This window comes from Oratosquilla oratoria, chromosome 8 (genome assembly GCF_046742065.1).
Source record: "Oratosquilla oratoria isolate Oo_2021 chromosome 8, ASM4674206v1, whole genome shotgun sequence".
Classification (NCBI taxonomy): Eukaryota; Metazoa; Arthropoda; class Malacostraca; order Stomatopoda; family Squillidae; genus Oratosquilla; species Oratosquilla oratoria.
In genome coordinates this window covers 34620171-34647984 of record NC_134784.1, presented here as the reverse complement: position 1 = coordinate 34647984, position 27814 = coordinate 34620171, and the positions used below count along the sequence as shown (strand labels likewise).

General features: G+C 41.1%; 1 protein-coding gene across 1 annotated transcript; it reads right to left on the bottom strand.

Annotated features, from left to right (window-relative positions):
• Positions 1-42: 42 nt before the first annotated feature.
• Positions 43-27212, bottom strand: LOC143027681 (glutamate-rich WD repeat-containing protein 1-like). Its single transcript, XM_076189117.1, has 8 exons — positions 26996-27212; positions 22305-22441; positions 14975-15109; positions 12687-12897; positions 7542-7713; positions 4876-5044; positions 1850-2020; positions 43-218 (listed from the first exon to the last, which is right to left on the bottom strand). The coding sequence occupies exons 1-8, from the start codon at positions 27117-27119 to the stop codon at positions 81-83; spliced, it is 1257 nt and encodes a 418-aa protein (XP_076045232.1). The 5' UTR covers positions 27120-27212; the 3' UTR covers positions 43-80.
• Positions 27213-27814: the final 602 nt, after the last annotated feature.

Below are 27814 nucleotides of genomic sequence, written 5' to 3'. Positions count from 1 at the left end.
TTCATTCTGTTCAAGAAATTAAGGTATAAATCAAATTCAAAATGGTTGCATTTGTATTTTATCATAATTTCCATCAATTTTCATGTGCTAATGGTTTTGAAGATGTTGAAGCCTGTATGTGAAGTTGAAATAACAAGACCTGGAATTTGTGCATGCCAGTGAAGCTCCTTGATTTCCTGCTGTCCCTTGTGCACAAACAACAGTTGATGAGGCAATCCCTGAAATGCCAAAAAACAATTAAAAATGTAGTTTTGCCATATACTTAGGACCCCTATGGACAGCAAGTTCTTGCAGTCAAAATAATCCAAGTTCATATATGTTAGCATAATTTGTGCCTCAAATCATCAAGGAATAATACATACATACACATGCCAAGGGCTTTTTTCACCCTTACTAGGGAGGTAGCCAAAGTCAATAGGCATAATTCCACTCCCACTCGTTTCACTCCCATCCACCACCCCTCCTTCCCTCCCATCTTGGCTCCTCATAGATGAATCATCCTTGCATCTCTCCCACTGCCCTGGGTCAGAAGCAATACAGCAAGACACAGCACATGCACAACAAGGCCACTTCATTAAATCAATGACCCCTCCCTCTCTTTCCTTTTATGTAGAAACATTGAAGATGGGGAAAAATGCCTTCAAGCTGCATCAAAATATCATTCACACATAACCACTCCCTACCCTTATCCCCCACCCATTGCCTTCCATGCATCACAGTATCACCTATACACAGCTATTCTCCACTCAACTCTATCTTCTGCCTTCTCTCTTCCTTCCTCAACAGACATCCACCTCTTGCTCAATGCCCCTTTCACTCCATCCATTTATCTTATCAGTCGCCCCCTCATGTTCACTCCATCCACCTGTCTTCCACACTTCTTTTATTAAATTTTCTTCACTCATTCTATGTATCCAGAACATCCCAATACTCCTTCATCTCCTTTTCCACCCCAATTCTCCTTCTCACCTCATTTCTCATTCTATCCAACCTTGTAACCTATATACTTCTCAGACATTTCATCTCAAACATATTTAAACTCTTCTTCTCTTATGTTCCATATCTACCTTATACAATGCTGTCAGTACAATCACCCCTTCATACAATCTGCTCTTAGCATCCATTCCCAAATGTCTATTTCTCATTACACTTTTCAATCCCCTAAGGCACTTACTGTCTTCTCTCAATCTATAATCTACCTCCACTTCCACTCCTCCCTTTCCTGCCACATGCAACCCCAAGTTCCTAAAACTATCCACTTCCTCCAGTGGGAGGAGCTAGAAAAACGATTGTGATAAGATGACAGGGATATATAAGATGAAGTACAAAGAGTATTGACAATGATGAAAGCTAGTCAGGCGGTGTCATGCAGTGTCCGACAAAGAGAGGAATTGTTAGAGTGGATTGCCTGATGAGGTTGTTCAGTATGTGCTCAAAGGTGAGGAGTATGCCAGAGGACTGGAGAAATGCATGAATAGCTCCACTTTACAAAGGAAAAAGGGACAAATATGAATGCTGTCGTTTTAGAGAGATTACTTTGTTGAGCGTAGATGGAAAGGCAATTGGGAAGGTGTTAATTATGAGGATTAAGAGAGGAACATATGGATTAATAGGTGAGGAACAGTGTAAGGTCATAGCATTTCCCACTGATCAGTCTATATACCTCAAGTCAAGTCTATATACCTCAAGCTCCCACCTGGGAGAGAAATAGCTGTCAATCAAGAGTCAAACAGTCAATCCATGACCATGATGAATCACACTCACTCACACATACAGAGCAGAAAACTGGAGGAGAAAAAGAAAATCAAACAAAATTAGATAAATATTAATGATTCTTTCTCTGGCTTACTTCTTCTGAATTCTTGCCATCTTCATTATCAGCATCTCTTTCAACAGCAAGGTCCCACTGTAAAATCTGGTTGTCATCAGCACTTGCTAACACAGATGAATCTGCTGGATGCCATTCCACTGTTGTCACTGGACCATTGTGATATTCAAGTGCTGCCACTGGTTTCCCTTGCTGAAAAGGTAATACAGTTAGTAACATGTTCACCTGACCCATTTTTGCACATGTTGAGTCTCTAGGAAGATATATGTCCCATAGAAAAAACTCTCTACCATCAAACAAAAACCACACTAGCACGTCAGTGCTCTGGACAACATCTGTCATTGAAACAATACCAACACAGAATAGGCCTGGCTAGACTCAAACTCCCCCAAGTATAACCACCACACAGAAGACAAAAACCACCTGATACTACTATGCCTGACACAGACAACACAGTATCTTCTCTAAGTGAGTTATGGTCCCAAATGGAAGCTGTTGCCCGATTCTTGGAGGCTGCTGATTTTCTGCAAGAAGGTCTCTGGAGCAATGAATCTCTGGGATTGTAATTCCAGCTAATACAATTTCTATAAAATTTCAATAAAATTCTATCCAACATCAGACAATTTTACTTGGCTGAGGGGACTGACAGAGAGAGAATGGTAGGTATGAATGAGTTAAAACCATTTTGTTAAAACCATTTCTACTGATGCTGCACATTAGGAATTTTATTTTAGCTAATGGCAGATGACTGCATTTGGTTGAAGAGGAACACTAAGTATGAATACATTAAGACTATCTTGATCCACCAGTTTGTGCCAATGGAGCACTTTATGGATTTTATTCTAGGTAATGCTAGATGATTTCACATAGCTGTGGGGCAACTCATGTATGACTGGGTTAAAGTGATCTTGCTTCACACATTCATGGTCATATTGTCCAAATATGAGTGAAGAAAGATTAGTAAAGGAGGTATGGAAGGCAGATGTGGAGGGAGTGAACATGAGGGGACATCCTAGGATGAGATGGATGGATGGGGTGAAGGGGGCTTTGGGGAAGAGGGGAATGTCTGTTGAGGAAGGACGGGAGAGGACAGAAGACAGGGGTGAATGAAGAATGGTTGTATATGGAAAATGTTGTGATGCATGAGGTGGATTGGACGGGGGAATGGGGGTGAGGTAGTGTGTGTGAGCAAAAATTTTTGACACAGCCCGAAGGGATTTCTCCCAGTCCTCTCCTTTATATGGGGGGACGGAGAGGGGGGGTCGCCGATTTAATGAAGCGGCCTTGCTGTGGATGTGCTGTGTCCTGCAACACTGCTTCTGACCCAGGGCAGTGGACAGGGTGCAGGGATGACCCGTCATCTAGGAGGTGCTAAGATGGGAGGGAGGGTGGAGGGGTGTGGGGTGTTTTCGGGGGTGGGATGGGTGGGAGTGTTTTTGTGCCTTGTCCTTTTTGGCTACCCCCCTGGTAAAGGAGAAAAAGGCCTTGGTATATGTATGTATGTATTGTCCAAATAGGAACTACCAACTCTGGAACAAAGAAGAGGAAGAGGAGATCTACTGACTATTTATACATACATACATACATATACCAAAGCTTTTTCCCCCTTACAAGGGAGGTAGCCAAAAAGGAAAAGGCATAAAATCATTCCCACCCATTCCATCCCTGAATACACTCCACACCCCTCCACCCTCCCTCTTATCTTAGCATATAGAAAGGAATGGAAGTCCTAGGTAGAGATTATTTACTGTGGTGGATATCTGGAATAAATTAAATAAGGCAACAGTGTGTGCAAATACTATTCAAGAAATTAAGAACAAATTTGATGCTGAAAGATACAAAGACAGGTCACTACGAGAATAGCTCCCTTCCTGTATAATACAACTAGGTAAATATGAAGAAAGACTGTTAAAACTGAAGTTGCCGACTCTGGAACAGAGGAGAGAAAGAGGTGACTTGTTGACCATCTATACAATTATGAAGGACATGGAAGTCCTTGACAGAGAAGACTTACTAATTGGGATAAAAGAAACACAAGAGGGCATGGAAAGAATCTTAAAAAGGACAATTATAGAAGGGACCTGAAAAAGAACAGCTTTCCCCACAGAGTGGTGGATGTATGGAATACATTGGATGAAAAAACAGTGTGTGCAAAAACAATACAAGAACTTAGGAGCAAACTGGATATGGTGAGATACAATGACGGGACACCATGAGCTTAGCTCCCCTCTCCCTTAAGATACAACTAGTAAATACATACCAAAAGGCTTCTTCCCCTTTGCAAGGGAGGTTGCCTGACAAGACATCCATCCACCTCACCCATCCCACTGTAGCTAGTACAAGATCTATCTATTTACATACCAAGAGCTTTTTCCCCCTTATAAGAGAGGTAGCCAAATCAAAGTCACATACTTACTCCCACCCATTCCACTCCCCTCCACCACCCTCCCTCTCCTCTCATCTTAGCTCCTCGTGGATGATGGGTCATCCCTGTATCCAGCCCACTGCCCTGGGTCAGAAGCAATGCAGCAAGACACAGCACATACACAACAAGACCACTTCACTTCATCGGCAAACAACCCCACTCCATCCCTTCATGCAGAAAAAGAGAAGACAGGGAGAAATCCCTTTGGGCTGCATCAAAATATCACTCAAACATAAGCACCGCCTAACCCCCCCCCCCATCCCCCGCCCCTCCCTTCCTTGCATAACAGCATTATCTATACACTATATTATCTCTACGAGTTCAAGAATACAAGATAATTTTACTAAATTTTGGAGGAATTCCACCTCCTTGCTGCATTGTCTCTGACCCAAGCAGTATGGCAGGGAACAAAGATGACCCTATATCCACATGTAGCTTAGATGGGAGGGGCATCAAATGGCCTTTGGACTGGTGTAAGATAAGTCTACACTTTGACTCATCCACCTCCCTTGAAGAGAAAATGCCTTCTGGTGTGAGAAAGAACTATGAAGATGAACAGGTTGATGAAAAATTATCCAAAACATGTCAGATTCATATAACAGAATGAAATTTTCTCTCTTACCTGAAACTGTCTTAGATCCCATATGAAGACCTTGCCATCATCTCCACCTGATACAAGGAATGGTTCATTGTGGTTCCAGTGGATAACATTAATATCACTGCTGTGTGCATTAGCTGCAGTTAGCATGCATGCCTCACTGGGAGCAACTCTGTCATCCCATACTCTGATACTGAAATAATAAACAAATACTGATACAAGAGTTACATCACATTTTGTTTTAATTTCTGGTAGAAAGTGCATCTTATACATACATACATATACCAAAGGTTTTTTTCCCCCTTACATGGGAGGTAGCCAAAAAGAAAAGGGCATAGAATCCACTCCCACCCATTCCATCCCCTATATACTCCACTCCATTCTACCCTCTTCCCTCCCTCTTATCTTGGCACCTCTTGGATGACGGGTCATCCCTGCACCTTGTCCACTGCCACAAGACACAGCATTTTATAAATAAGTTAATATCTTCTGTAATGGTCACTGGAGCCATGTATATGTGGTGCCACTGTTATAGTGGAGATGCCTGCTTTTCAAAACATAAGCTATTGATCATTTTTCTTTATATACTGTGGGAGTAGGATGCTCACTGGCCAAGTAAAATAAACCCTCAATATAATGGACAATATGGGGACGGGTCTGTCGTTACATCCAAAGATCCGTTATATCCGATGGAAATACCGGACAGATTAGTTATATCCCAAAGTTTGTCCGGTATTAGAAATTACAGTAAACCCTCATTATAACGGACAATATGGGGACAGGGGTGTCATTATATCCGAAGATCCATTATAACCGAGGATCCCTTGCATCCATTATAGTGAGGGTTTGTCCGGTTAGATTTTTTGTCCTTTATACCGAGATCCATTATATTGAGGGTTTACTGTAGGTGTGTAAGTGTTGCTACTTGTGGTGGGGGTTGAGGTGAAGGCAGTTTCAACCCTGCCGTCAGCGAGTTGGGTGTGGTTGATTAAATTCTATACTACAAAATCCTCTGTAAGGGGCACAGTCCCATCCTCCTGATAGGGGGTTTCACAATGTTAAACCAAATCATTAATCATACTGTGAAGGGAAGTGTGAAGTGACCCAACCATTGTTTGATGAGAACATGGCACTTGTGTCCGAGTTGGAGAGTAGATTAAAGAAGTTAGTGACGGAGTTTGGGAGGGTACATAAAAATGAGAAATCTATAATTAAATGTGAGCAAAAATAAGGTGAAGAGATGTTCAAGGGGTAAGGGCGGCTGTGAGTTGAGCGTGAGTTTAATGGGTGAGAGGCTGGAAGTTCATGCATATACCAAAGGCCTTTTCCCCCTTACACGGGAGGTAGCCAAAAAACAAAGGCATAAAAACCACTCTCACCCATTCCATCCCCAACATACTCCACTCCCCTCTACCCTCTTATCTTGGCACCTCCTGGATGATGAGTCATCCCTGCATCTTGTCCATTGCCCTGGATCATCTGGAAGTGAAGAAGTTTAAGTATTCCAGGTTACATGTGGCAAAGGGCATCCATTAATTTTGCCAAAATTTGCCAGGTCACTGATTTGACCCAAACTTGCCCCAGAGGTAGTCATGCACAGTGATTTGCTAGGTACGCCTGAGGAACCTGGACCCAAGGGCTTGTGCATGGCGACCAGCCAAATTTGAGCCTTTTTTCTGCATTTTCACATTTCTACCTCTGGTGTCTGTACCTTTGGCCCGAGTGGTGTCCACGTGCAATCCACAGGAGGCCTTGTGGCCCTCAACCTGTGGGTGAAATGGTGGCCCAATTGGACTTTGTGATCAAAATGACCCCAAAAATCATCATGTCCCCGATTTGGCCCAAACTTGCACCAGAGGGAGAGAGCCATGCACAGCACACTGCAAGGTACATACATTTGAGGAACCTGGGCACAAGGGCATGTGCGTGGTGATCAACCAAAGTTGAGCCTACTTTTTGGCATTTTCACATTTCTGCCTCTAGCACCCATAACTTTAGCTACCTTCTAATGGCGGTGAGGCAGTTGTTGGGTTCTGAAAATGCGAATCTTTCTCGTCCATTTTGCAGGACCACTGATGATATGGTTTAACGTCACAAACTCCTCCCATCTGAAGGCTAGGACGATGCCCCTTACAGAGGACTACTTTGTAGCGTGGAATTTAATGAACCATGCCCTTGGTTCAACTTCGCCAGTGGCAGGATTCAAACAACCATCCCCTCAACCTTCACCACAAGTAATGATGCCCTATCCCGCTCAACCAGCGAATACATACAGGTATTATTCTTGGTCCAAAGCAAGAAGTACAAGATATTTGTTTGAGAAATGAACAAAGTAACAAGGTGGGAATAACAGCAGTCAATGGCACCCTAACTTTTTTTTTTACAAAAAAAAGTTCTCTTAAAAGCCTTTTGATGCAGCCTGAAGGGATTTCTCCCAGTCTTCTCTATTTTCCACATATGGGGAAATTACGTGAAGCAGTCTTCCTGTGGATGTACTGTGCCTTGCTCCATTGCTTCTGAACCAGGCAGTGAGCAGGAGACAGGGATGACCCTTCATCCATGAGGAGCTAGGATCAGAGGGAGGATGGGGTGGTGGATGGGAGGAGAATGGGTGGGAGTGGATGCATGCCTTCAACTTTGTTACCTCCCTTATGGGGGGGAAAGCCCTTGGTATATAGATTAATAAATACCTTTTGTCAACGGAACAAGAGGAAAAGACGTGAGGTTCATTTGGGGACCACTGGATGTCTTCTACTGATGCAGAGTGACCTGTATAGGGTCTAGTATCAATCTGCCATGTACCTCCTTCGTTTGGTTTCCATATATGTATATTTGCTGCACAGTCACCTGATGCCAGTGTACCTTGAATGATAAATATCCAAGACTAAGTGTCATGCCACTGCATGAATAAAATATACATTCAATAATTTTATGCTTGTTTTATACCTTTGTATTTTTGGGCTTCCTCCCTTATAAGAGGGAAAAAAGCCTTTGGTATGTGTATGTATGATGATTTGTATCATTCACTGTAAATAATATGTAAATCTATTAAATTGTGAAAAATACCTATGTTGTGTAATACTGTAAATGAACATGGGTTCCTTGTTCCTGTGCAATTACTTCAAATCATTCCTCCAATGACATACATACATATACCAAAGGGTTTTTCCCCCTTACATGGGAGGTAGCCAAATAACAAATGCATAGAAACCACTCCCACCCATTCCATCCCCTACATACTCCACTCCCCTCTACCCTCTTCTTTCCCTCTTATCTTGGCACCTGGGTCTATATAAAGTGCCTCTTCGGACCAGAGCCACACATCATTTTGTCTATGATAGAGGAAGTCTCTGTTCATAGAGAAATGATGACACTTTTATTATACTGCAACTGTCCCTCCATTATGCTGTCCCCCCCCACCCCTTGTTACTGTCCTGTACCATTTCTCTTAATATTGATTTCCTTTTTTTTGCCTAACCCTATGGTGGGGGAAAAGAATGCTGTCACCAAGTCTTCCTACTTCAGTTGTACGAGGCAACAAAAAACGGGACAGGGATAGGACTAGGAATCCTGCTACCTGTAGCCCCAAAGGAGATTCCTTAAAAAAAAAAAAAAAAAAAAAAGGCTGTCAAAGTGCATTTGCTTTCTCACTGGCCAGAGCTCAAACTACCTTACATTTCTAGCTACTCGCAGATTGTATAAGGTGGACCGTCTGAGAGATGAGCCAAGATCTCCTAGAAGCTGTGATATGCCACCATGGTTCGTCTGAATACTACATAGATTTCTCTCCTCCGTCATTTCAACAAAATGCAAGTCCTTTGACCTCCTCTTTGATTGCTACTGAGCATATCACCCATTATCATAACCAGGTAATACCCACATCAAGTTGTGAGTCTTTACTGAGTTATTTAGGACATCTCCCAAACTACTAGTTGAAGAAAGCTAAATGCAGCTCTCCACTCCCTCTCTGCTATTTCTTCACTATGGAACACTATCTAATCTCCAAAGTATTCTCCAACTACCAAAAGAATTCCCATCGGTGGATTCATCATACATCTCTCTCCGATAACTACCTATTTTTCCGAAAAAGTGTCATAGACTCATTCCTGATGATTTACATTGGCAAGTCTCCTACCAACCATAATTGAGACTCATTACATAAAATCTCTTGTAACTTCCTGCCTTCATCTGCAAAGTACCTGACAACTCTTCATGCCCCTCAACTAGAATACTTTTTATCTGCCCACCAGTTCCTGCACATGGCTTTGACTCCAAAATCCTGCACTAGCTGCATTTGTCTAGTAACTGGACAATAAGCCATTTCATTCATATAGAATAACTGAGATTTAAGATTTTCTTGTCATTATGTCTTGCCCCTTGCATTTCTAAGTTTATTTATATGTTTCCATGTCCCATACATGTGTTTTATGATTGCAAATAAAAAAATTATTTTAACAAATGGTTTGATTAGCCTACCTGACATTCTCTGCCCAAGGCCACAACAACCTTTTTTTTAATCATTCTTTCTGTATCACAATATAGCCTAGCCCTTAGGTTGGTTGTGACATAAACAAAGGAAAAATTATAAAATGTACGTATACTACCTAGCACACTTGTCTGTTTATCTTGACTGCTTAAAAATGTTAGTTTTACATACATATACCAAAAGCTTTTTCCCCCTTAAAAAAGGGAGGCAGCCAAAAAACAAAGGTAAATCCACTTCCAGCCATTCCATCCCCATATACTCCACTCCCATCTACCCCCCTCCCTCTCTCTTATCTTGGCTCCTCCTGAATGATGGGTCATCCCTGCATCTTGCCCACTGCCCTGGGTCAGAAGCAGTGTCGCAAAACATAGCACATCCACAGCAAGGCGGCTTCATTAAATCAGTGACACACACACACCCTCATGCAGAAATAGAGATGATGGGGAGAAATCCCTTCGGGCTGCATCAATTCATTTTTCACATACTCCCTCACCCCCCCATCCCCCACCCACTCCCTTTCATACATAACAGCATCATCCATACATAACCATTCTCCATTCACCCCTACCTTCTGTCTTCTCCTGTCCTTCCTCAACAGACATTCCCCTCTTTCCCAATGCCCTTTTTACCCCATCCATTCATCTCATCCTTGGGTGGCCCCCTCATGTTCACTTCCTCCACATCTGCCTTCCACACCTCTTTTACTAATCTTTCTTCACTTACTATTTCCATGTGTCCACACCATCCCAATACTCTTTCATCAACCCTATCTCCCAACTCCCTCTCCACCCCATTCTCCTCCTCACCTCCTCATTTCTCACTCTATCCAGCTTAGTAACTCCCATCATACTTCTCAGGCACCTTATCTCAAACACATTCAAACTCCTCCTCTCTTATGTTCCATGTTTCTGCCCCATATAGTCCTGTCGGCACAATCACTCCCTCATACAATCTCCTCTTAGCATCCATTCCCAAATGTCTATTTCTCATTACACTTTTTAATCCCCCAAGGCACTTGCTTCTTTCAATCTACAATTTGTCTCCACTCCTCCCTTTCCAACTACATGACCCCAAGGATCTAAAACTATCCATTCCTCCATCCTCTCCCCTATATCCTTTAACCCAATGATACAAATACACCTACATATTTACCTAGTATTTACCTAGTTCTGTGAGAGGCACCATCCTAGCCTTCCGATAGGGGGGAGTTTGTGACGTTAAACCATATCATCATTTACCTAGTTGTATTATAAGGGAAGGGGAGTTATGCTCGTGGTGACCCATTTTTGTATCTTGCAAGATCAAGTTTGTTCTTAAATTCTTGTATTGTGTTTGCATACACTATTTCTTCATCCAATTTGTTCCATATATCTATCACTCTGTGGGGTATACAAGGATGTCTGTGTTAGCTTCCTGATTATATCTATTTTGTAGTTGTAGCTGAGTGCCCCCCCCCCAATATTCTGTGAACAGACTTGATCACATTTTCTGTGACATTATATTTATTCAGGAGGAAAGAGAATGAGTACAACAGCAGTAACTTTATATTTTGTAATGCACATATTGTGATGCATCATCATACATCAGACAACCTGATGTGTGCACGAATATTTGTCTCCAACTCTTTGCCATCCTCTCCCCTTGTACATCTCATTACCTTACTTTTACCCATATTTACCTTCAACTTTCTCCTACTGCATACCTTCCCAAACTGCATCATTAAATCCCTTAATCTCCCCCTCTGAACCTACCATCAAACACAAGTGTCGTCAGCAAATAACAATTGGCTTGCCTCCCACCTTTCTCCATTTTCTTTAACCATCTCCAATTCCCTGCCATTACCCTCGCCTTTACCTCATGCACCACCCCATCTGTGTACACATTGCACAGCCATGGTGACATGACACATTCCTGTTGCAGTCCCACCTTTACCTCAAATCATTTGCTCTCTCCACTTCCATTTCTAACACAGGCTGTTCTACTCTCATACAAATTCTTGACTGCCTTTAACAGCTTTCCCCCAATCCCATATATCTGCAAATCCTCTCACAGAGCTTTTCTGTCTACCCTGTCATAAGCCTTTTCCAAATCCATAAAGGTGGATTAAAGAGTGTAAGCCTTTTCCAAATCCATAAAGGTGGATTAAAAAGTGTTATGAGGAATAGACATTTGGGAATGGATGCTAAGAGGAGACTGTATGAAGGAGTGATTGTGCCAACAGCACTGTATGGGGCAGAAACATGGAACATAAGAGAGGAAGAGAGAAGGAGTTTTTTGAATGTGTTTGAAATGAGGTGTCTGAGAAGTATGATGGGGATTACTAGGCTAGATAGAGTGAGAAATGAGGAGGTGAGGAGGAGAACAGGGGTGGAAAGGGAGTTGGGAGATAGGGTTGATGAAAGAGTGTTGGGATGGTTTGGACACAAGGAAAGAATGAGTGAAGAAAGACTAGTAAAAGAGGTATGGAAGGCAGATGTGGAGGGAGTGAACATGAGGGGACGTCCTAGGATGAGGTGGATGGATGGGGTGAAGGGGGCTTTGGGGAAGAGGGGAATGTCTGTTGAGGAAGGACGGGAGAGGACAGAAGACAGGGGTGAATGGAGAATGGTTGTATATGGATGATGTTGTGATGCATGAGGTGGAATGGGCGGGGGGATGGGGGGTGAGGTAGTATGTGTGAGCAAAATTTGACACAGCCTGAAGGGATTTCTCCCCGTCTTCTCCTTTTATGCAATGGGGGGATGGAGAGGGGGGGTCGCCAATTTTATGAAGCGGCCTTGCTGTGGATGTGCTGTGTCTTGCGACACTGCTTCTGAGCCAGGGCAGTGGACAAGGTGCTGGGATGACCCGTCATCCAGGAGGTGCTAAGATAGGAGGGAGGGTGGAGGGGTGTGGAGTGTATTCAGGGATGGAATGGGTGGGAGTGATTTTATGCCTTTTCCTTTTTGGCTACCTCCCTTGTAAGGGGGAAAAAGCCTTGGTATATGTATGTATGTATGTATAAAGGACCAAAATACGTCCTTACCTTTTGTTCAAGTTTTCTCACATATCTGCCTTACTACAAAAATCTGATCCATACAACCCCTACCTTTCCTAAATCCACACACTGTTCTTCACCAATTATTGCCTCTAATACTCTCTTCAATCATGAAAAAAAACTCCACCACTGCCCTACTTACATACAACATACTGTATAAAAAGACTACATATCTCTAGAGAAGAGAACCAAAGCAACATTGACTAATCCCTGGGTCAAATCTGTGGCCATGGCCACAGGAGTCCAGAAAGACAGTCCATTATGATACAGTACATCTGTATTAAACCTACCTATTTACATAGAAAAACCTACCTGGCATGGCCTGGGACCAATCCAATGCAAAACCTTCATTTGAATGACCTTTAAATGTAAACAGGGGTTTCTCAGAGTCAGCTGTTCGATTAAATGCTTCCAAGGCAGCTTTGTCATTCACTGCATCTGCAGCTCGACTTAAATCCCAAATAGATACTTCACCAAGTTCAGACCATGTAGCAGCAATGGGCACTTCATTCAAGCTTGTAACCTGGAAATAAGGGCAACAATTGAAAATAAACTAGTAATTGAAAACAATAATAATTTCTATTATTACATATATACATATACTAAAGGCTTTTTCCCCCTTACAAGTGAGGTAGCCAAAAATACAAAGGCATAGAAACCAATCCCACCCGTTCCATCCCCTAAATACTCCATTCCCCTCTACCCTCTTATCTTGGCACCTCCTGGATGACAGGTCATCCCTGCATCTTGTCCACTGTCCTGGGTCAGAAGCAGTGTCCCAAGACACAGGACATCCACAGCAAGGTCGCTTCATTAAATCAGCGACTCCCCCTCTCCATCCCCTCAAGCAGAAAAGGAAAAGACATGGAGAAATCCCTTTGGGCTGTGTCAATTTATTTCTCATGTTGAAGTCCACTTCCCACTTCTGACTCCATTTCCAAACCTTGTTCAGGTCTCTGTAGTAATTCGCAGTTCATTTTGGATTTCGCTTTCCTCAACAACTTAGCATCACCTGCAAAGAAGCTCATGTAATATTCCACATCATCATCCATGTCATTCACATAAATAGCAAACATTATTGGAGCCAATACAGATCCTTGTAGGATGCCACTAATCACCTCCTTCCAACCTGAACACTTTTCTCTGAGTGCTACTCTCATTTTTCTACCATGCAGGAAATCATACAGTTTAGTAGGTTGCCTTGTATCCCTCCTATGTTTTCCAATTTTTTAAATAATTTTTTGTGTGGTACTTTGTTGAAGGCTTTTTGTAAGCCTAGGAATGCACAATTAGCCTATCCATCCCCTTCTCCTATTATATTTATTAGTCTCGGGTAAAAACAGATTAAATTTATGGAACATGATCTTCCCTGTCTGAATCCAAATTGTTTTGGGTTTATTATATTGTTTTCCTCCAGGTGTTTTACCCATCTATTCTTGATAATTTTCTTACAAATTTTGGCTACAGTGTTTGTTAGGGAGACCAGTCTGTAATTAGTTGGTTCTTCCTTGTTTCTTCCTTTATATATTGGTACAATGCTAGCATTTTTCCCGTCCTTTGGTATTTTTCCTTCTTTGAGTGAGCAACTTATTAAGTTGTATATTTTGTCCATTAGTTCTTCTTTCCATTCTTTTAGTATCCAGTTTGCAATTCCGTCCGGGTCGTGCAATTTCCTAATGTCAAGGTTTGTTAATTACTCCAATATTTCTTTTTGTGTTATTATTATTTCCCTCAAGGGGGGAGATTGCACTTTGCTTCCTTCATTCCAATGCTGTATCTTTTCGCTTGTGAAAACAGACTTGAAGTGATTGTTAATGACTTCGGCCATTTCTAGATCATCTGCGTATTCTGTATTTCCTTGGCATAGTTGCACCATCTCCTGTTTATTTTTAAGTTTACCATTCACATATCCATACAATAGTTTGGGTTGATCTTTACATTTTTCTCTGGTTGGTAGGCCCTGCTGTGGAGGTCCTGTGTCTTGCTGCACTCCTTCTGACCCAAGCAGTAAGGCAAGGAACATTATAACATTAACATTCATATACATGAGAAGCTAAGATAAGGGGGAACGAGGGTAATGGATGGAAGTGGCTGTGTGCCTTGGCTCCTTTATATGGGGGAACAAGCACTTCCTAAGTAGATGGATAGACATATACTGTAAACCTCTTTTCCATTACAAGAGGGATGACCAGGTTAAAGTACACACCTACCCTATATAGATCTACAAACCTATCTGCTGTCACTCCTAAACTTCTTGTGGATGTAGAGATCATACATGTCCTCCACCTAATCAGCAATCCCTCTTTTTGTATGTGTGTAGGTGTTGTGTTATGTTGGTTAGTGTATCTGTGTTCTGTTGTTGTGTCATGTTGGTTTGTGTATCTGTGTTCTGTGTTGAATAAGTGGTATGTGATAACACACAGTTACAGTACATCTTTCAAAATAATCCTTTGTGTAAAGCAGACAAAACAGTAGTATGGGAATATACAAAACCTCCACTCACAGCTTTCCTTATTTTTGCTTCTCTCCTCTCCAAGTATTCCCTCTTTGGCTGGTGCCAGAGCTCTTCCCAAAAGCAATTAAAACATTTCTAAACTTACTCTTAACCTATTGACACATCCATTATGCTTGATCAAAGCAGCTTCTACCACTGGCAATTCACTCTCTTCTTCCAATTCTTCATCGCTTTCTTCTTCATCGCTCTCATCCTGTTTTATTTTTCTAAGATTTCTAACCTGAAAATAAAAAGATCATGACACAAAATTGCTAACATCCACATGTGAAATAGCTTATTGTTTTATTTCAACCCCTACCATATCAGGCTGTACTTATCCTTTCATTTTGGCTATTACCATGTTTTTCTATGCATCTCTCAACCCATTCCATGATGAGATGTAATGATCTATTTATTCTGGTTGTTACCAAACTATTCTATTCATCACCATGGCACCCCTTCTGTAATACATTAATTATTTCATCTCGATTGTTCATACAATTTGAATGAAAATATCATTATAATTTTTTTTTATCATTATTATATATCTTTTTCACATCTGACCTAGTTATGGACCAAAAGGTCTTCTGTTGGCATGCTCCACTTTTGTAAAAAAGCTTCACACCAGCATTGACAAATCTACAGTAATTTATGAAATGAATCATAAGTGACCATACATCGAAATTATCACTTTCATCATCACATGTTTACAACTCATCAAACCTCTAGATTAATGCACTACATTAGGTATTGACTACATGTTTTATGTAACTGATAACTGATTAAATGAAGGAGCCTTGCTGTGGATGTTCTGTGTGTCTTTCTGCATTGGTTCTGACCCAGGGCAGTAGGTGAGATGTAGGGATGACCTGTCATCCAGGAGGACCCATATATATATATGTATGTATGTATATTCTAGGGAATCTGGTGACATCCCTACAAACTCACTCAGCATATTATTATGACAAAATTAATCTCCACTCCAAATAAGATTGTTGGTCATTTTTAACTTCTACTATCCCCCTTTTCTGCTACCTTTCTCAAACCACTCCTTACTACTTCTATTATTCTACTTCAGTGCAATACCATCCCCCTGGCTTTTGCTGACAAAACACCCTCCAGATTTATAAGCCACTTTCACTTCTGTCTTTCATCTCACCTTTTGTATATGTAAGTTAGGAGCTAATAGGAGAGGGAAACAAATGGGCAATGGATGGGGGTGGAATGGGTGAGGGTGGATACATGACTTGACCGGCTACCAAATTTACCTCTTCTGTACAATGATGCCTATTTTACCTAGTTGTATATGGGTAGGGAGCTATGCTCATAGTGACCCATCTTTGTATCTTTCAGCATCTAGATTGTCCTTAAACTCTTGTATGGTTTTTGCACACACTGTTGCCTCATCCATTTTGTTCTAGACATCCACCACTTATGACCACCTCATGATGCCTATGTAGACATCATGATGTGTGAGTGGGTATCTGAGGATGCCGGCATTGGTGTCTTGATTATATTTTGTAGCTGTAGCTAAGTGACCCCCGAATCCTGTAAACTGATTTGATCACATTTTCTGTGTTTATTATTACTCAGAGAGAAAGACAAAGAGTAACACAGCAATGACTTCATATTTCCTAACATGAGTAGTGTGATGTACCATACATTAGGTATCTGATGCTGCACTTGAGAACTTGACTCATATTGAAGAGATTAATAAGGGGAGAAGCCCATTCCCTTTTATAAAGAAGTGGCTGAAGCATATATTCACTCCACACCTCATGTATCGTAAGTATTGGTGTTTGGGTGTTTTCCTGAAAAGCTAGAAAAGACCTAAATGCAAATAAAATAATGTTGGTAGATAAGAAAAGAAAACGAAGTAAAGAGTAAGATGAAAAAAAAAAATTAAAAACTAAAAATACAGAGAAATAAGAAGAGGAACACAAGAAAAAAGAAAGAGAAAGAATAAGATGAAAGAAGAAAGTAAAGGATGAAAATAGAAAAGAAAAAGAGATACATACATTCATACATATACCAAGGGCTTTTTTCCCCCTTACAAGGGAGGTAGCCAAATTCAAAAGGCATAAATTTACTCCCACCTATTTCATCCCCATATACTCCACTCCCACTCACTACCCTTCTCCCCCCCGCCTTTTTCTTGGTTCCACCTGGATGATGGGTCATCCTTGCATCTTGCCTACTGCTCTGGGTCAGAATCAATGCAGCAAGACACAGCACATCCACAGCAAGGCTGCTTCATTTAATCAGCAACCCCACTCCTTGTATCCTCAAGCAGAAAAAGAGAAGACGGGGAGAAATCTCTTCAGGCTGCTTCAAAAAATCATTCACACATATTCCCTAAAACCCCCCACCCCCTACTCACTCCCATGCATCACAGCATCATCCATACACAACCATTTCCCACTTACCCCTATCATCTGTCTTCTTCCTTCCTTCCTCAACAGACATTCCCCTTTCCCAAAGCCTGTTTCACCCCATCCATCCATCTCATCCTTGGTCACCCCCTCATGTTCCCTCCATTCACCTCTGCCTTTCACAATTCTTTTACTAATCTTTCCTCATTCATTCTTTCCATGTGTCCAAACCATCTCAATACACTTTCATCAGCCCTATCTCCAACTCCTTTTCCACTCCCCAATCTCCTCCTTACCTCCTTTTTTCTCATTCTATCCAGCCTAGTAACCCCTACCATACTTCTCAGACATTTCACCTCAAACATATTTAAATTTCTTATGTTGCATGTCTAACCCACACAGTGCTATCAGCACAATCGCCCCTTCATACAATTTCCTCTTGTCATCCATTCCCAAATGTCTATTTTCCATTACACTTTTCAATCCCCCAAGGCATTTACTTGCTTCTCTCAATCTACATTCTACCTCCACCTTCACTCCTCTCTTTCCTGCCACATTCACCCCCAAGATGGAGGGGGGAAGGGGGACCAACAAAATATATATGGTATATTGGAATTATTCCGGCCATCCCAAAGAGCTCCAAAATGGAATTAGAGTCCCATGGGTCACAAGTCCTTTCCCACTGTCAACAGTTATTGTATGTATAAAATCCCATTGTCAAAATAACAGGATTATTATAATGTATTTTGCTGATGCTGACAATATATTTTGTTTGGATAAGTATATCTGGGGTATTGGCTGCTTGTTATTGTGGCAAAGTAGCATGCAGTCGATACTTTAGGGTCTATATGGGGCGCCCCTACGGACCAGAGCCACACATCATTTTGTCTATGATAGAAGAAATTCTGTTCATAGAGAAATGATGACACTTTTATACTACGACTGTCCCTCCGTTATGCTGTCCCCCAACCCCTTGTTGCTGTCCTGTACCATTTCTCTGAGTATTCTCTTTCTGATTGGGGGAATTCCCTGTGGTGGGGGAAAAGAATACTGCCACCAAGTTTTCCCACTTGGATCGTAAGAGGCGAGAAGAAAGGGACGGGGAGAGGGACTAGGCATCCTTCTCCCTGTAGCCCCACGGGGCACACATCCTAAAGACAAAAGTGAAGGCATAAGGGGTGCTGGCGGGCCTCGGGCCAGCACCCTAAGGTTTGGGTCTTTTAATGTGCGTGGATGTGGTACAGATGAGAGTAAAAGGGAAGAGATAGGTAGTATGTTTGTGAGAAGAAAGTTGGATGTGTTGGCTTTGAGTGAAACTAAGTTGAAAGGGAAGGGTGAGTGTATGTTTGGGAGTGTAAGTGGGAGGTTATCAGGAGTGAAGAGAGGGCGAGGGAGGGAAGGGGTGGCTATTCTTGTAAGTGAGGAGATAGGTAAAGGGGTAGTGGAGTGGAAGGAGGTTTCCTCAAGGATAATGTGGATGAAGGTGAAACTGGGAAAGGAGATGTGGGTCTTTGTAAGTGCATATGGGCCGGGCAGTGAGAAGAGCATGGAAGAAAGGGAGGCCTTTTGGATAGATTTAAATGAGTGCATAGAGGGTTTAGGAAGAAGTGTCAATGTAATAGTACTGGGAGACCTTAATGCTAGAGTGGGAAATGGTCCAATCGATGGAGTGGTTGGGAAGTGTGGAGTTCCAGGAAAGAATCGTAGTGGAGAGTTGATGGTGGAAATGTGTCTAGAAAGAGAGTTGATGATAGCAAATACAGTGTTTCGGAAGAAAGTCAAGCATAAGTACACATGGGAGAGGGTGGTGGAGGGAAGGGTGGTAGATAGAGCGCTAATGGATTATGTAGTGGTAAATAGGATTATGATAGGAAGAGTTAAGGATGTACATGTGCTAAGGGGAGAGGGTGGGGGAATATCAGATCATTTTTTGGTGGAAGGTAAGTTGAGAGTGGAGGATAGATGGAGAAGGAGGAAAGGGACAAAAGGTAGGGAGGTTCTTAGAGTGAACTGCTTGAATGAAAAGGAAAAGGAGAAGGAGTACGAAAAGAAGCTGAAGGAGGAGTGGGAGGGAGTAAAGGATAGAGCAGAGATGGGTGTGGAGGAGGAATGGGGATGGTTCAAGGAGGGAGTCTTAAAGTGTGCAAGGATGGTGTGTGGAACAAGAAGGACAGGGGGAAATAGAAGAAAGGGTAGTGAATGGTGGGATGAGGAAACAAAGAAGGTTGTAGAAGAGAAGAAGCGAGCATTCACAGATTGGTTACAAAAGAGGACAGGGGAGTCATATGAGACGTACAAAGAAAAGAAAAGAGAAGTAAAGCAAAAGGTAAAGGAGGCAAAGAGGAGAGCAGATGTGAAATGGGGTAGGAGTATGACAGAAAATTTTGAAAGTAATAAAAAGATGTTTTGGAAAGAAATTAAGAGAGGAAGAGGAGGCGAATCAAGTAGGGAAGAAAAGGTAAAAGGTACAGATGGAGAGTTGATAATGGAAGAGATGGCAGTGAGGGGAAGATGGGCAGAATATTTTAGGGAGTTGCTGAATGTGAAGGAGGATAGGGAAGGAAAGATAGCTGCAGTGGGAAATACGAAGAAAATGAGAGTGATGAGTGAGGAGAATGGAGGAGAAATAAGGAAGGATGAGGTGAAGGCAGTTGTAAAGATGATGAAAGCAGGTAAGGCACCTGGTCTGGATGGATGTCATGCAGAATGTCTGAAAAAGGGAGGTTCAGTGATGGTGGACTGGTTGGTGAGATTATTTAATGTTTGCTGGAGAGAGGGTAGAGTACCGGAGGACTGGAGTAGTGCCTGTATAGTTCCTCTTTACAAGGGAAAAGGGGACAAGTGTGAATGTAGTAATTTCAGAGGGATTAGCCTGTTGAGTGTAGTAGGGAAGGCTTATGGGAGAATCTTAATTGAGAGGATTAGGAGAGGAACAGAAGGAGTAATTGGTGAGGAACAGTGTGGATTTAGGACGGGTAGAGGTTGTGTAGATCAGATCTTTGTGGTAAGACAGATATGTGAGAAAGCTATAGGAAAGGGGAAGGATGTTTTTTGGGCTTTTATGGATCTGGAAAAGGCTTATGATAGGGTAGACAGAAAGGCACTGTGGGAGGTTATGCAGATTTATGGGATAGGAGGAAAGCTTTTGGGAGCTGTCAAGAGTTTTTATGTGAGTAGTAGAGCATGTGTTAGGATTGGAAATGGAGAGAGTGAGTGGTTTGAAGTAAAGGTGGGACTTCGTCAAGGATGCGTTATGTCGCCCTGGCTGTTCAACTTATACATGGATGGGGTGGTGCGAGAGGTGAATGCTAGGGTAGTGAGTCAGGGATTGGAGATGGTTAAAGAAAATGGAGAAAAGTGGGAGGTGAGCCAGCTGTTGTTTGCGGACGACACTGCGCTTGTGGCAGGGTCAGAGGAGGGATTGAGGAAGCTGGTGGCAGAGTTTGGGAGAGTATGTGATAGAAGAAAGCTAAAGATAAATGTGGGTAAAAGTAAGGTGATGAGATGTACAAGGGGTGAAAGTGGCAGTAGACTGGAAGTGAACATTAAGGGAGAGCGACTGGAGGAAGTGGATAGTTTTAGATACTTGGGTGCAAGTGTAGCAGGAAAAGGTGGAGTGAAGCTGGAGGTAGAATGTAGATTGAGAGAAGCGAGTAAATGCCTTGGTGGTTTAAAGAGTGTAATGAGAAATAGACATTTGGGAATGGATGCGAAGAGGAGACTGTATGAAGGAGTGATTGTGCCAACAGCACTGTATGGGGCAGAAACGTGGAACATAAGAGAAGAAGAGAGAAGGAGTTTTAATGTGTTTGAGATGAGGTGTCTGAGAAGTATGGTGGGGGTTACTAGGCTAGATAGAGTGAGAAATGAGGAGGTGAGGAGGAGAACAGGGGTGAAAAAGGATTTGGGAGAGAGGGTTGATGAAAGAATATTAGGATGGTTTGGACACATGGAAAGAATGAGTGAAGAAAGACTAGTAAAGGAGGTATGGAAGGCAGATGTAGAGGGAGTGAACATGAGGGGACGTCCTAGGATGAGGTGGATGGATGGGGTGAAGGGGGCTTTGGGGAAGAGGGGAATGTCTGTTGAGGAAGGAAGGGAGAGGACGGAAGACAGAGGTGAGTGGAGAATGGTTGTATATGGATGATGTTGTGACTGCATGAGGAGGAATGGGCGGGGGGGTGGGGTAGTATGTGTGAGTAAATTTTGACGCAGCCCGAAGGGATTTCTCCCCGTCCTCTCCTTATATGCAAAGGGGGACGGAGAGGGGGGGTCGCCGATTTAATGAAGCGGCCTTGCTGTGGATGTACTGTGTCTTGCGACACTGCTTCTGACCCAGGGCGGTGGGCAGGGTTCAGGGATGACCCGTCATCCAGGAGGTGCTCAGATGAGAGGAAGGGTGGGAGGGGTGTGGAGTGTATTTAGGGATGAAATGGGTGGGAGTGTTTTTATGCCTTTCCCTTTGTGGCTACCTCCCTTGGAAGGGGGAAAAAGCCTTGGTATATGTATGTATGTATGTAAGTATATCTTATGCACTGTTGAGTTTAAATATTTCTTAATATGGGTGTTATCTTTCACTTTCTCACTGGGATACCAGTTAACTGTTTCCATAAAATTGGGTTATGAGAACTGAAATATGTGAAACAGTCCTTAATCTTTAAATACAGTGAACCCTCGATACTATGGACAATATGGGGACAGGGCATGTTGTTATATCTGAAGATCCGTTATATCCGATGGAAATACCGGACAGATCCATTATATCTGGAAATTTGTCCGGTATTAGAAATTAGTAGGGTTAGAAATTACAGTAAACCCTCAATATAATGGACAATATGGGGACGGGTCTGTTATCATATCCGAAGATCCGTTATAACTGAGGATCCCTCGCTATAAAGGATTTTCATCTGTCATAGCGAGGGTTTGTCCGGTCAGATTTTTTTTTGTCTGTTATATCAGATATCCGGTATATCAAGATCCATTATATCAAGGGTTTACTGTAATGTTTATTTACAACAAAACAAAGACTAATACATAGATGGGATCAAAACAATCTAGAATTACCTTTAATAGCATCAGGTTATTAACATGAGTTCTTGCAGCTTGCGTTCCAGCAGCAAAATAACACGTGGCTGGTGTATCACATGTCCTGTTATCACCCAAACTGTCACGTAGAATATCGAAACTCAAACATGGTGCTCCTGAAAAGGTGAATATAAGATGACTTCACAATAGGTAAATGGAAGCCAGAACAGTCTCTTTATCTAAATATATAAACAAATAGTTAGTAATTTACTATACATTCACAGATCTTCAGTATGAGCCATTAAACATCTAGAAAAAGAGACATTTGTCACCAGTAAATATTAAATTTTTTCTCATATTAGTATCAATTTCATTTGTGCATAGGATACCATTTTTTACCCCTTTCCACTTATTTTGGAAGTGGGATGCATCCTATCTATGAAATTACTTTCAATAAGACACTGCCACAAACAACAGTTTACAGGAAAATACAAAACATTTGAGATGTACAGTAGTGCAGAGGTATGTCTAAAGAGCACTGGAATGGATGACAAGATCACATTTGCCATAATATCTCAAAGAACTTGCAGCCAGGAAGACAAAAGTCTTGTAGATGCAGTTCATAAACATGAAACTTCCCTAATTGGTCTTCATTGTAATCTACAGGGTGACTATAATAATCTAGGGGGTAAATTAAGATTGGAGCATCTCTACTAACAAAATAATATAGTTATTCCAATGTAAACAGTATGGGTATGTGTTCAATATGTATTGCCACTGGTACAGCAACCTGCAGATTCCAGCAAACATCTTGCAAAATTTATCCAATCCAACTAAAATGAGGTTTCAGCACACTGCATGGTAATGGTAATATTTTTATCCTGAATTTGCATTTAAGGTACTTGCATGTGGAGAAAATAATAATTATATAATTTCCTGATGCATTTTAAATCTTCAGACTGACAGAAAATGCAAAGTTCATGCAGGAATTGCTCTCTCTAATATCAGAAATAGATATTACATAGTATGATTCATGTAAATCTAATATTGATTTCTACCATATATCACTTATTTTTTACTTTTTACCTACTAGGGGGGAATATGGGAGTTAGTGATGGAGTTTGTGAAGGTATGCCATAGGAGAAAGTTGAATGTAAATGTTGATAAAAGCAAGGTGATGAGATATACAAGGGGAGAGGATGGTAGCAAGTTGGAAGTAAGTTTTAATGGAGAGAGGCCGGAGGAAATGGATGTCTTTAGGTACTTGGGGTCACATGTGGCAGGAAAGGGAGGAGTGGAGGTGGAGGTAAATTGTAGATTGAGAGAAGCAAGTAAATGCTGTGGGGGATTAAAGTGTCATGATAAATAGGCATCTGGGAATGGATGCAAAGAGGAGATTGTATGAATGGGTGATTGTGCTGATGTCTTTGTATGAGGCAGAGACTTGGAATTTAAGAGAGGGAGAGAGGAAAATTTGAACATGTTTGAGATGAAATGTCTGAGAAGTGTGGTAAGGGTTACTAGATTGGATAGAGAAATGAGGAGGTGAGGGAGAGAGCAGGAGTGGAAAAGGAGATGACAGATAGGGCTGATGAAAGAGTATTGGGATGGTTTGGACACATAGAAACAATATGTGAAGAAAGATTAGCAAAAGAAGTGTGGAAGGCAGAGGTGGAGGGAGTGAATTTGGGATGACTGAGGATGAGATGGATGAATGGGATGAAGGGGACATTGAGCCACAGGAGAATGTCTTTTGAGCAAAGAAGGGAGAGGGCAGGAGATAGGGGTAAGTGGAAAGTGCCTGTGTATACATGATACTGTTATGCAAGGAGGGGAGGGGTGGGGGATGGGAAGGTAGGGAGTGCTTATGTGTGAATGATACTTTGATGCAGCCTGAAGGGATTTCTCCCTGTCTTCTCTTGTTCTGCATGGGGGAACGGGGTTGCCAATTATGTGAAGCACCCTTGCTGTGGATGTACTGTGTTTTGCTACCTTGCTTCTCACCCAGGGGGAATGGGCGGGATACAAGGATGACCCGTCATCTAAGAGAAGTTAAGATGAGGTGGAGGGGAGTGGAATGGATGGGAGTAGGTGCATGCCTTTGAACTGGCTAACTTCCTTATAAAGGGGAAAAAGCTATTGGTATATAATTAGATTGACCTACTTGATTTGATGCAAAAACAAGTGAATTTAGGGGTATTACTAAAGAAGTGCACACCTACACGATATATCAATACAAAATTACATACTTGTAAATTAAAGTACATCAACATAACATCTATTTTTCTTGGCAGAAAAAAAAATGCTAAATGCAATACACTAACAAACTGAGCTCTATGTGAGCTTCAAGATGCCATGTTTGTGTCATCTGTCCAGTCCCGTCAATGTTAGTTTGACTATGGTGATGGCTACCTTGTGTACACCTAAGTGATATCTAGATATAACTTATCAAATATTAATTCTGTAAATTAAAATATATAAAAAATAAAAATAAATTAAAATACATCAAAACTTGTTGTCAACATCTCTGATCACTAGGATTACTAAATGCATACCCAACAAGACCCATAGAAAATGTTTGGAAGCAGCCATCATACAAGGAACCAACACAATTGAACGAAGCAAGGGCATGTTCAATATCTCATCCCACTTAATTCCTTTAATACCAATTGCCAACAAAAATTTAAGCTATCCCTTGCTGCCCTCCAAAATCCCCTTTTTTCCTCTCAAAGTCGTTGTCCATCCTCAGTAGACAATTGTTCACCCTTCCTATTTTCTTCCTTTTATTACTCATTGTGAGTTAATGCCCTTCACCCAGCCAATTGTTCCATCTTATCCCTAGCCTTTCTTGTTCCCAGATATCTGGTCCACCCTCTCTAACCTTTCCTAGTATTTAGTGACCCCTCTGCTCCCTACCTTCCTTCCTTCCTCTCTCCCCACATTCTCCCAGTTCTTCTTATTTAATCCCAGTCATGTGTATTATGACTATGTACTTGAAAAAGCTGTAACATGCAAAATGTTGTACTAATAAAGACTGTCATCACACGGAGTTTATTTCAATAGAGGTTGCTGAGGTTGATAAATAAATTTTCGTTTAAATCGGTGAAAATTTGTATTTCAAGAATTGGGCATACACTTGCACAACAACAAGATAATTTGAATACCCTGCGCATGCGCTGAATGATGCAAGCATTCAAACTAAGCTAATAAAAACCCAGCAGGCCGCAAAAGATGGAGATGTAAACAGTACATGGGTGACAGTGGCGCCACGCGTGACTAATTGATGGCCTCTATAATGTCCTAAGATGTAAATTCTATATCATTTAAACAATTTTTGTTTATTCCATCTGTTTCAAAGAAAATTTGCTGGGTTTCTTACCACTTCTTCAGGCAACCATTCTACAGAAAAAAATAATCTTTGAAATGCAAAAGCCAAATATGTGATTAATCTGTTTGTGTGATACTGGATTAATAAAACCCATCATCTCATCTGTTCCATGAGGATGCTTTTGTTTAGTTTAATTTGAATGCTTCCCACGTTCAGCACATGTGCAAGATATTCAAATTACCTTGTTGTTTTGCAAGTGTATGCCCAATTCTTGAAATAGAAACAATTTTTCAGCGATTTAAATGGAAATTTGGTTATCAAACTCGGCAACATAGTTTTCCGAGTAAAAATATTAAGGTAAGGCATCAATAAACATAATTTTAAGTTACATAAACAAGTTTATTAACCTATTTTCTCCAGGAAATAAGAAGCTTAAGATCATTGATCACTTGATGTTTGAGCTTAGCGGCATTATATGTAGGCATATCACCCATGAATCTGATGCGTCCAGTTCATGTTTGATTTTGTTTACGTGGCAACGTGATAGGTGTTAGTAAAAACGGTCTAAGAGGAAGGTCCTGCAGTATTATTAACTTGCTCAGGTAATTTGTTGACCCATAAAACCTTCACATGCCCGGTTGCATGTCAATTGGGCCAGCGGTTTGTAAAATCTGGATTACTTCTAAATTGGCAACAGTTGCCATGGCAACGAGATAGGTGTTAGTAAAAACGGTCCAAGAGGAAGGTCCTGCAGTGTTATTGATATGCTCGGGTAATTTGTTGACCCATAAAACCTTCACATGCCAAGTTGCATGTCAATCGGGCCAGCGATTTGGATTTTATTGACAATAATCTGAAAATTGACAGTTTCATGGTTGCCATGAAAAGGCAAATATGGTATGATGGAGATGTCTCACATTGTTTTTGACATGCTCATGTGATTTGTTGATCCATAAAACACAAGTATTCCGAATTTTAATAAAACTGGACCAGTGGTTTAAAGTTAATGTGTATTTCTTTACCGAAATCTTTACAAATTACCACCCTTAATTCTAACACTTTGTTATGGTAAAGTAAATGTCTAGCCAATAATGCGGGCTAAAAAAAAAATAATTCAAAAAATCGTATCTCCGTTATTTTTCAAGCTATTTCAAAAATTTAAAAAGCATTTTATTTCTAATAAAGTTGTCTTTCATATGCAACAATGATTTAAGGGTTATTTTTTTTTTTTTTTGTGGGCGTACCTACATCATCACATGCCTGTTGTTGCGACCTATTATCAATATATTTTCCCATTACTTTCATTTGACAATCATATATCTTTAAATAGTATGAGACTTCACTATTTCTGGTAGTAACTAATTTTACTTTTCTATTCCATAAGATTATAAATTCGACATACCTGTTTGTCCGGCGTGAAATAATGTATACGCAGAATAATCACACTCCAACCCATCGCCTTTTCCCTCATCTTCCTCCTCCATTTCCCAGTCAACAACTTCACCTGATTCTGTTTCAGTATCCATATCGAATTATAATTATTTTTAGGTTTGAAGACTTGTCCACAACACCAAGTAAGTATGCACGTGTCTGGGTTTGTTTATGTTTGAGTAAAGATAGTGACGTCACGGTAGAGCAGTGACTGTACTAGAATACTGTGGCAATAAGAGTAATTATCTACCAAAAAATGTGAAAAATGTCAATTTTACTCTAAGAATATCGACTTATATTTATTATTCCCTCAACTTGTTGAGATGTCATGGTCAAAGGTTATATATGAAGACCTAAAATCCTGCAGAGAGAACATTAGTTTATGCTGGTATCATAGATGTTGATCACGCAGTATTCAAAATTTGACAGAAATGAAAACTCAAATATTGTAGTATTGTACATATTGTGGGTCCATGATCCAGCACAAGAGTAAGCGTAACTTTGCATGTATTCAGTCTGACAGGATAATTGATCGAGCACCGTACCTTATGGTCCCGCATGCATCATACCAACCGACTTTCATTACAATTTTATATCACAAACATAACAACTTGTCACCTATTTACAAACAGTAGAAATATTGTCATGAATTAGACATCTAATTTTCTCCAGATTTAGTTTTCTTGAAATAAAAAAAATAAACATTGAGGTCTATATTTTTTCCCAAAGCGGTGGTGACGATTATAATTAGAAAAAGAAATCCTAGTTCAAATTCTGCTCTGTTGTTTCA